General features: G+C 34.6%; 1 protein-coding gene across 1 annotated transcript; it reads right to left on the bottom strand.

Annotated features, from left to right (window-relative positions):
- Positions 1-1,030: 1,030 nt before the first annotated feature.
- Positions 1,031-9,011, bottom strand: LOC108481824 (probable beta-1,3-galactosyltransferase 14). The gene is made up of 5 exons (XM_017784903.1): positions 8,961-9,011; positions 7,721-7,855; positions 2,096-2,208; positions 1,422-1,564; positions 1,031-1,119 (listed from the first exon to the last, which is right to left on the bottom strand). Exons 1-5 carry the CDS (start codon positions 9,009-9,011, stop codon positions 1,031-1,033), a joined length of 531 nt encoding a protein of 176 aa, XP_017640392.1.
- Positions 9,012-10,869: the final 1,858 nt, after the last annotated feature.

Genomic DNA, 10,869 nt, shown 5'->3' with positions numbered 1-10,869 from the left:
TAAATCATTGCTTATGGACCCGAACATGGGTAATCTATCCAAGACTAGGATGAAGCTTAGGTGAAATTAAGTTGAGGTCTGAACCGATTGATATTGAAGGATTGGTAGGTGAGTTGTGGTTAAGGGTGAAATGCCATTCAAATTTAGAGCTAGTTAGTTCTCCCAAAAATGCGTTCAGACGTAGTAATTGATTGAACATCTAAGGGTAAAAGCACTGTTTCGGTGTGGCCCGTAAGAGTGGTACCAAAAAAAAAGTATGATTACAAGTATAATAACAAATTTAGCTCTTTAATAATTACAAGTTATATGAATTATGATTATGTATTTTTAATCCTTGATGTTGTATTTGGTTTTGGTAAAATTTCATGTACTCTTGATGTAATTTTCATTAGTATTGTTGGAGTTTAATTTCGAGAATTTATTGCCAGTTTGGATTTAAACTCTGTTTTCAAAAATTCATGATAAAAAATTCCTAAGCTAATCATTGGTATTTGGTTTCTAACCCTAATTTAAAAGGAAATGTAGATTGTAAGAATTTAGACATATAACTCGAGCTTTTAAGGATGTTAAACCAAATATCATTTTGTTGCATTTCCCCTGCTTCTATGTACTGTAAATTATCAGCTTTGGGACAATGCACAAGGCAGAAAAACATAGATACATACACTGCAAAAACACAAATTTAACCAAATAGAAAAATTTAGGGACCAATATGATGTCAAAGAGCAAGAGGGGAGGGGGGGTAATTTCAAGATCACAATTTGTAGCAGAGTACATTTTACGGTAGGCAATGGAACCTTGTGAATTTGGTTTTGGTTTGAACCGGTAGAAAAAAAATGGTAATGTAAAAAAATATATTGGAAAACTTATTGTCGGTAAAAATGGGAAAACAAAATTGGGTTGGGGTGATTGAAGGAGGGAGGTTAAGATGTGTAGCACGGCAACAGAGATCAACTTAGCAGAGCAAGCAATTCTCTAAAACACCTTTGTCAATATTAGAAAAATCTGTGTGAATTTAGGCCAAGGAAAGCTATTTATCATCCGATGGGAACGTTGAACCATTTGAGTACATTTCTTGCCGATGAAGTTCCAATATCCTTGTCTCCGGATTACATAGTCCTGTGAAACAGGAGTAACATTAGAACACAATGTGTCTATAGCTTTCAAAACCATTGGTCTGTTGCACAACCGTTTTCAGCTTCAAAGATTCAGATATCCATATCACCGGAAATCTTGTACATCGGCAGATCCCATGGTGTTCTCCACCATTTGAATGATGGAAACGTACAAAGAAAACTCGTGGGGCAAATATACCATTTATATTAAGCAAATCCTCAGGTATCATGTGCCGAACCTAACAAGCTCTGAAGTACTTTGGCAAGCTTGGAATGACTATTTGTATGCTTTAGTTGAACACTAACCTGAACATTTAGGGATATCCAAGACAGCAATGACTGTAGGCATACACTTTCGCTCACACAGTCTTCGGTTGTTCTCAAAGTTGACATTCATGGCAAGCATCCATGCACCGATTGTAACATCTTCGTTACTAAACATCCGAAAACTGCAACTCATACAAAACAGAAACAATCGTAACAAATCAGAGATTTGAAAAGTAAGGGATGCATCATTAGTAACGTCACCTCAACTAATGTTACGAAATGAGAAATGACGTGTTGCAAAATATACATTCGATTAAGCTTTCCAAATATTAAACTTTTCATTTAAGAAAAATCTACAATTTCCACTACAAGCAACCCTCAACCTCTTCAATCACAACAATGGAGGAGGGAAAGACAAAAGACTTGATCAGCATGCATAGTTTATTAGTTATAGTAGATTTATTTAGTGAACAAAGCTGGCCATGGCCGAACAAAAAAGAAATCAATCGTTTGAGTAATAATTTAGAATAAGCATGCAGAGTTCGAAAGAAGGGTTAAAAACAACCAATGTTTGCAGGAAAAGCCTACACTGTCAGCCATTGAAAACCCTGATCCCAATTATATGAGGAGGAGGGAACAAGAAACATAAGAAAAGAGAGAAATTGTTTAACAGACAGTTATGGGATTAGCTCTGAAATAAATATGAACACCACCTGTTGTTTCTCAGAGCAACCAAACTTGCAACAACATCAGCTGAAAGAGCAAAAAAAGGACCGTAGGCATGAAGGAAGTACTCCGAGCCTAGTAGATAGGATAGTGGCTCATACTGTTAAAAATAAAATAGAATAAAATAAATAAAAATAAAGAACACATAAATTTTACGTGGAAACCCTTTCGGAAAAAAACACAGGCAAGAGGAGAAGAAAATTCACTATGTCGAAAAATTTTACTCAAATACAAGAGGAATAGACTATGTCTATTTATAGGCTTGCAAAGCCATATTCTAGTAGGATTGAAACACCTTATCCTAATCAATATAAAATAGATGGAGTTTAATAAGGTTTAAAAACCTTATTCTAAAATAAAATAAAAGAAGTCTAGTTCTATATGGATTTTACTTTTATTTTATTTTCCATCGTATTTTATTTAAATAAGAATTTGGGTCACTTAATTCTAACAATCTCCACCTTGACACAAATTCTCAATGAACAAGTTCTTCATCGCGAACTTTCAATAAACAAGTTCTTCACCTCTTCCAAAAAACCCCTTAAGGGTTTAACTTCAACAATGAACACCAACCAAGTCTAAGCAATGCTCAAACTTGGTTATAGGAAGTGACTTAGTCATCATATCTGCAGGATTTTCATGAGTGCTAATTTTGCTCACAACAATATCACCACGAGCAATAATATCACGAACAAAATGATACCGAATATCAATGTGTTTTGTTCTCTCATGAAACATTTGATCTTTTGTAAGAAAGATGGCACTGATCGTCACAAAATATCGTCTTGATTTGAAGGTCTTCATTGAGTTCACTAAATAGTCCCTTCAACCAAATAGCTTCTTTACAAGCCTCAAGAATCGCCATGTACTCGGCTTTTTAAGCGCATAAAGCGATCGTAGTTTGCAAAGTGGCTTTCCAACTAATTGCACAACCTCCGATTGTAAAGACGTAACTCGTGAGAGATCTTCTTCTATCAAGGTCTCCAAAGAAAATCAGCATCAACATACCCTATAACTCCATCTTTAGTTCTTCCAAACTGTAAGCAAACATTAGTAGTGCCTCGTAAGTATCTTAAAATCCACCGAATCGCTTTCCGGTGTTCTTTACCAGATTCGCCATGTATCTCGCTAAGCGACCGATCGCATATGATAAATCTGACGTGAACAAACCATAGCATACATGAGAGATCCCATCGCACTAGAGTATGGAACATGTGACATGTACTCAATCTCATTATCCGATTGAGGAGATAAGGCCGATGAAAGTCCGAAATGGTCGCTAAAGGAGTACTAACAAGCTTAGCACTCTGCATATTGAACTCGCAAAGAACTTTCTCAATGTACCCTTCCGACTTAGGTACAATTTACTTGCTTTTCTATCTCCGAGAATCTCCATACCAAGTATCTTCTTTGCTGGTCCTAAATCTTTCATCTCAAATTCTTCACTTAGTTGGGCTTTAACCTTTCTTATCTCTCTTTATCTTTTGTCGCTATCAACATGTCATCAACATAAAGAAGTAGATACACAAAAGAACCATCACCGCTTGTCTTAAAGTAGACACAACTGTCAAAACTACTTCTTTTGAAATCATGAGAAGTCATAAAGGAATCAAACCTCTTGTACCACTTGTCTTGGTGACTTTCAAACCGTAAAGGGACTTTTTCAAAGAAGCAAACATAGTCCTCTTTTTCGAGACTATAAAACCCTCCGGTTGTTGCATGTAAATATCTTCCTCAAGTTCTCCATGCAAAATGCGCTTTTACATCTAATCGCTCAAGCTCCAAATCATGCATGGCAACAATACCAAGCAAAGCTCGAATCGAACTATGCTTAACAACCTGGAGAGAACACATCTGTGAAGTCCACTCGAATTTGATCAGTAACCCTTTGCAACAAGCTTTGCTTTATATCCGGTTCTTCAACTCTTGGAGTCCCTTCTTTCTTTTTAAACACCCATTTACAACGAATGCCTTTTTACCTTTAGGAAGTTTTACAAGATCCCATGTTCTGCTTTTTGTGGAGTGATTCCATCTCCTCTTGCATAGCAAACATCCACTTTTCTCGAGTCTTCACACTAATCGCCTCGTAATAATTAAATGGCTCTTGATTCGCATCTATATCTTCACCACATTTAAAGCATAAGCAACTAGATCAACCTCGGCATACTTCTTTGGAGGTTTAATTTCTCTTCTTGTCCTGTTTTTGGCGATAGAGTATTGCGGTGAAGAAGCAACTCTATTCTCAATTTTGTACCGGCTTGAGGAGTTGATTCAGATTAATCGATGCTCCACCGCTTTTGGTTTTCTTTATTGGAAGAGTCTTTAAGAGATAAGTTAGGTAGCATAGCGTTTCATCAAAAACAACATCTCGCTAATCACAACTTTTCTATTTTCAGACACCATAACTTATAGCCTTTTACACCACTTTATAACCAAGAAAAACGCATTTAATGGATCTCGGTTCCAATTTTCCATTATCAACATGAGCATACGCAGGACACCCAAAAATCTTTAAATCGAATAATTAGCGGGATTACTGACCATACCTCTTGTGGAGTTTTTTCTCAATGGCAACGGATGGAGATCGGTTGATCAAAAACATGCAAGAGAGGTCGCTTCGCTTAAAATGACTTTCGTAAGTTGGCATTTGACAACATACATCGAACCTTCTCCATGATCGCTCGTTCATTCGTTCGCAACGCCATTTTGTTGTGGAGTATGACGAATCGTCAAGTGTCTCATGATCCTTCCGACTTGCACAATCTATTAAACTCATCGTAGCGTAACTCTAAGCCATTGCATGCACGGAGGTATTTTATCTGCTTTTCCGTCTGCTTTTTCAATCATAATTTTCCAAGACTTAAATGTGGAAAATACATCACTTTTTCGCTTCAGAAGAACGCCCAAACTTTTCGGAAAAATCATCAATAAAGGTTAGCATATAATTAGCTCCACCTCTCGAAGGCACTCTGGACGGCCCCACAGATCGTAATGGATATACTCCAACGCTTCCTTCGTGTTATGGATTCCTCTAGTGAATCGAACTCTCTTTGCTTCCCAAAAACACAAGGCTCACGAAATTCGGTTTGCAAATTCCTTGCCCATTAAGAAGTCCTCTTTGCTTAATTTCGCCATGCCATTCTCACTCATATGCCCTAGGCGATATGCCAAAGTTTAGTAATATCATCATCGACAAGGAAGAGGAAGCGACAACTGCATCACCAAGAATGATAGAACCTCAGAAACATATAACTTGGCAATCTTTCTTTGCCCTTTCATCACAACAAGGACCCTTTGGAAATCTTTTAAACCCCACTTTTAGTCTGTGTATCTGCACCCTTTTGAATCAAGAGTACTCAACAAAATTAAATTTATTTTCAATTCGAACATGCCGCACGTCACTAAGTGTTCGACAACTCCATCAAACATCTTAACTTCAATTGTTCCAACACCGCGATTTTACATGAAGCATTATTTCCCATCAAAACAACACCTTCGACATCGTTTCATAAGTTGTAAACCAATCCCGATTGGGACTCATGTGGAAGGTGCAGCTGAATCAAGTATCCACTCCTCGCCACTTTAGAATCATTGATGAAGCAACTAGAAGTTCACCATCGCTGTAGTCTTCTACAACATCGCCTTCACCGAATTTTCCGTTGTTTTCCTTTTGATTCGCAACCTTCCTTTTAATCTTATTTTGTAGCTTATAGCACTCAGATTTAATGTGCCCTTTCTTCTGCGAAGTTGCAAGTTTTTCCTCTGCTTGAAGATTTCGATCTACCCTTAGATTTACCACGAGGATTCCGTTCTCGTGTTCTACCACGATCATCATCAACATTCCGGTCTTGTCTCCCACGAACAATGAGACCCTCTCCCGAGAGTTGGGTTTAACCACAAGATGCTTCATCTTATCATACGAGGTTAAAGAATCATAAACCTCATCAACCGTGAGAGACTCGCGGCTATATAAAATCGTGTCTCTAAAGGTTGAATAAGACGGGCAACGAACAAAGTAGAATCAACCCTAGATCTTCCTTATCATATCGAACCTCCATGGCCTCCAAGTTTGAGAGAATTTCTTTAAACACCGTTAAGTGTTCGTGTCTGACGCACCTTCCTCCAAACGATGAGCATAAAGACGCCGCTTCATATGCAACTTGCTTGTTAGAGTTTTCGACATACATATTTGTTCTAGCCTCTTCCATAATGCAATGGCGGCTTTCTCTTTCATCACATCCCGCAAAATTTCGTTGGACAAATGCAGATGTAATTGTGTTAATGCCTTTCGATCCTTACGCTTCTTCTCTTCATCTGTTAATGTCGAAGGCATCTTATCTATCCTAGCGGGGCATCCTCTAGATCCATCTGCAAGAACGCTTGCATCTTAATTTGCCACAACGCAAATCGGTGTTGCGATCCAACAATGAATTTCATACTTCAAAGACGCCATTACCGTGATCGAGATGAATAACCCGGAAGCTCGATACCAATTTGTTAAAAATAAAATAGAATAAAATAAATAAAAATAAAGAACACATAAATTTTACGTGGAAACCCTTTCGGAAAAAAACCACAGCAAGAGGAGAAGAAAATTCACTATGTCGAAAAATTTTTACTCAAATACAAGAGGAATAGACTATGTCTATTTATAGGCTTGCAAAGCCATATTCTAGTAGGATTGAAACACCTTATCCTAATCAATATAAAATAGATGGAGTTTAATAAGGTTTAAAACCTTATTCTAAAATAAAATAAAAGAAGTCTAGTTCTATATGGATTTTACTTTTATTTTATTTTCCATCGTATTTTATTTAAATAAGAATTTGGGTCACTTAATTCTAACACATACTTGTAAGAATTTAGTCAATTCTAATCATTCTACAACATATGAATATCTGCAATAAATAAATCCTACCTTTTTGGTGTCATATACTCTAACACTAAATCTTGTCTAAAATGATTCAAAACAGAAAACCATGATATGCTTATCTTTTTAAATATCTTAAATCACATCCTCATCATCCTAAGAGTACACGTACAAGTAAAACACGGTAGAAAAATATAAATGGGAAAGGCACATTGCAACGTTCCATGCTAATGGTCCATTTCCATCAAAGGAGAGCACATAGAACAAGATACATATAAACGGGAAATGTACATTTATATACAATGTAGCCTTGCATGTGTGCATACATTTCAAGGTATAAAGCAACATAGATCTTTAAATATGAAATTCATCTTTTGTCAAGGTAATTCAAGATCAAGGATATCTTAATAGGTCATCTGTAAATGAAAGTTTCTTTGCCTCTCTTGTAGTAAGGATCTCTTGTGATTAAAACCAAATTCGTGGAAAGAAATGTAACTGATATAGCCTGAAATTTTAGAAGCTTATTGATGGTGAGAACAAATTTATAGCCCAATTAACTGTCGTGCTTTTCAATTTCTTTAGGATCAGTACAGTCGTTTCATACTATCATTGCCTTTACACACACACAAAAAAAAAAATCTACCCAAGTTTGCTAAATCCCATCAACTAACGAGAAACACTTATCTGAAACACTTATCCCATAGGTTAAAGAACATATATATATATATATATATATGAATACTAACCATTTCAGCTTAGGATCAGTAAATACCGGACCCTTTTTCATGCAGCCAAGGTTTGCCTGAGAGTGAGAACGTTCTTTAGCTAATAGAAGTGATAGTCGATCTGAAAATCTACAATTGATTTTTTTTCTTCTCTAAATGAAAAATGTTGAAACATTAAGCTCAATTGAGCAGTCTATGAATCTCATTCCTCCTTTAATTTCTTATAGTAATCTTTCTAAAATTGAGGAATTGAGGACAATGAAAATTTTGATATCCCTTCTTTGAAACATGATATCGATTCATTTAAAGATTATTTTCATGTGTTCTATTTTGATAAGTTGAGTATGCTTTTTTTTTTTTTTAACAATAAATATTATTGCATATTATTTAGGATAGTATTTGGTACATCGATAGTATATATACTTTTTATTTCACAAATAATCTTAAAAATTGTCACGGGTCTTTGTTTTAATATTTTACTATAAGACACAAGTCAACCCGTGACTCTACTTGTAGAGTTTAAGAACTCTATTTATATTTGACAATTAAGGTTTTATCTTGATTGCGTCCCTAAGAGTATCAAGTATTTGCCCTATCCATCATTTTTTGAAAAGTTAAAATATTTTTACATTTATTTAGAATAATTTAGTCCATTTACTTTTTGGATTTAAAATACAACTTTAATTGTTAATACGATGAAGTTTTTTTTAAATCAGATTTATTACAATATTAATATTTTTCTCACAGGATTATGAAGTGAGCAGATTACTTTTATTTTAAAATGCTACACTAGTGGGATAAACAAAAAATTTCAATCATGTTAACAATTAAACCAAAATTGAAAAATAGAAAATAAAATTTAAAAGTAAAATAGAAATATTAAATTATAAATATATAAAGAGTACATCTATTTGAACCATATTTTAATTTCTTTCAACTAAAAATGGCCGGTTTTGGAAACAAATGTGTAGGGTGAGCTTTTCAGTTTGACATAGAATTAAGTGATTTGTGTATTACAAAACATTTTATGTTGGATTATTGGGACTAAATTGAAACCAAAGATTCGGTTCTAAAAGAGGCGAAAACCAAACAATTAGTATATGCAAATGCAATGCCTAAAATGAACGTGCAGTTCACCAACAAATACTTGTAGCAATTGGTCAAAATGGGCGGCTCGTTTAAGCTACATCGTAATTTTTTTCTTTTCTATTTTTTCTTACTCGAGCTTTGCGTAGGTCGAGTTATAGTTGAGCCAACCCGTATGTTCCTCTCTGATTTCCTGTCGAGATTGGCCGAATTAATTGCCATTAGGGAGGCTCTCTCTTGGCTGAAGAATCAAGGTTTCAACACTGTCATTGTGGAACAGATTGTAATCATATTATCATTGCGTTCAATTCTTCTCGTTTTGTTATTCTGAATTTGGTATTGTTCTTCAAGATTATATGTTATAGAGATTTTCTTTTTAGTTGGATTAGACGAACTGCTAGCAAGGCGACTCACGAGCTTGCTAGGGTGGCTTTGTTACATGCTGATCATCAAGATTGGGAAGTCCCTTCCACGTTTCTTTTATCTATTTTTGTTGCAGATATCACTTCTTCTCTTAATGTTAATACAGGGTTTAGAGATAAATGTACGAAGTAAATCTATTGGTTTGGGTACTAGTTATCACTTAATATTATTGCTTGTTTGTTTTTCTTTTATTAATGAAAAGCCATCTTTTGGTTAATTTTTTTTGTTATTAAATATTAATTCAACTCAATCCAATTTCATAACAATCTTATCCCATGCTTCAAATCAAGTTGGAATCAAATTGAAAAAAAGTACATATTAAATTTTGAATAAATTAAAAATATTTATACATTAAATATTAAAAGAAAAGGATTTATTTGGCCCTTCAACTTTACAAAAAGAAGAAGTAATTTTTCACATATTTACCCCTTAAACTTGCGTTGTTTGTCAAATCACTTTAAAATGAATGGAAAAAATAATGTTTGTTAATTTTGCTGATGGAGAATTACCACGTGAATGTCACATCAACAATTAATCAACTTTTAAAAAATTAAAAATATACAAATTATTCAAAAAAAATAAAAACTATAAAAATATAACTTTTTAACTTTTTTAATTTTAAAAAAACTAATTAATTGCTAATATGGCATACACGTGAACTAGTGTCACGTGTTGTAGACTAAAGCCCATGAATAATGCATACAGAGTATCCCATGAAATCAATTGATTAAATGGGACTCATTTGACCAACTTGAACTAACTCGATTTGTGGAGCATATAGAGAAACCCATATACTTCAAGTCTTGGTGGTCCAATGGACCACTCTAGTAAAACTAAAGTTATCATGATGAATATTGTAAGTCATAAATGATGATATTGTATAGAGTTTAAATTTCTTAAGACTCTCATATTGTAGATAGACTTTAATCTTGACTGTCGATGTAATTTAAACTATACTGTTGGATTTAGGGAGCTCAACTATAAATATCGGTCTTCTCTCTCAATTGTAATCATCCATTGTATCTCATTTAGAGTTATTAAATATACTTTGAGAGCATTTACTTAAATTCCTGGTGTGTTGAGTTTTCTTATGGCTTTTCTTTCGTTTTTTGCTTCTTTGTTTGAGAGTTTGTTTCCGCTTTATTTCGGAGTTTTAGAGAATTTTCTTTGTGAATTTTCATTTTTAAGAGTTAGGTTGACTTAAGTGGATTTGAGAAAAGAAATTGCCTAAGGCCGCATAGTTTACAATATTAAAGTTTTAGCCTCGTGACATTAGCACATGGATGGCACATCAACAAAGTTAATAAATGTAAACTTTTCCATCCATTTTGGGGTGATTTTACAAGTAATGCAAGTTCAAGGTTTAAAAGAGGCAAAAATCTAAATGAAAGTATAACACTCCTAACTCGTATTCATCGCCGAAATAGGGTTACGGAGCATTACCATAAAATCGTAACATAAAAACATACATTACCAAACATTGATATAAACATGCCATAATCCATTCATAAACATGCATATTGTCCCTCAATTGAGCCCTCGAGGCCTTAGAAACATTTTAGAAATGATTTGGGGCTAAATAAAAAACATTTAGAACATTGAGGAAAAAAGTTAGAAATTTTACAATGCAGGGGTCACACGGCCGTGTGCCTCACAC

The sequence above is a fragment of the Gossypium arboreum genome, chromosome 1 (assembly GCF_025698485.1).
Source record: "Gossypium arboreum isolate Shixiya-1 chromosome 1, ASM2569848v2, whole genome shotgun sequence".
Classification (NCBI taxonomy): domain Eukaryota; kingdom Viridiplantae; phylum Streptophyta; class Magnoliopsida; order Malvales; family Malvaceae; genus Gossypium; species Gossypium arboreum.
The sequence above is the reverse complement of the archived record's forward strand: the minus strand, read 5'-3'. Positions and strand labels throughout refer to the sequence as shown.

Excerpts from the sequence above, each read along its gene's own strand:
- LOC108481824 (XM_017784903.1), bottom strand. The coding sequence starts at position 9,011 with ATGGCAATTAATTCGGCCAATCTCGACAGGAAATCAGAGAGGAACATA. Across the intron at positions 2,209-7,720 it reads ATCCTAAGCTGAAATGGTTA|TATGAGCCACTATCCTATCT; the intron begins GTATTCATATAT and ends TATTTTTAACAG. Across the intron at positions 1,120-1,421 it reads GGATATCCCTAAATGTTCAG|GACTATGTAATCCGGAGACA; the intron begins GTTAGTGTTCAA and ends CCTGTTTCACAG.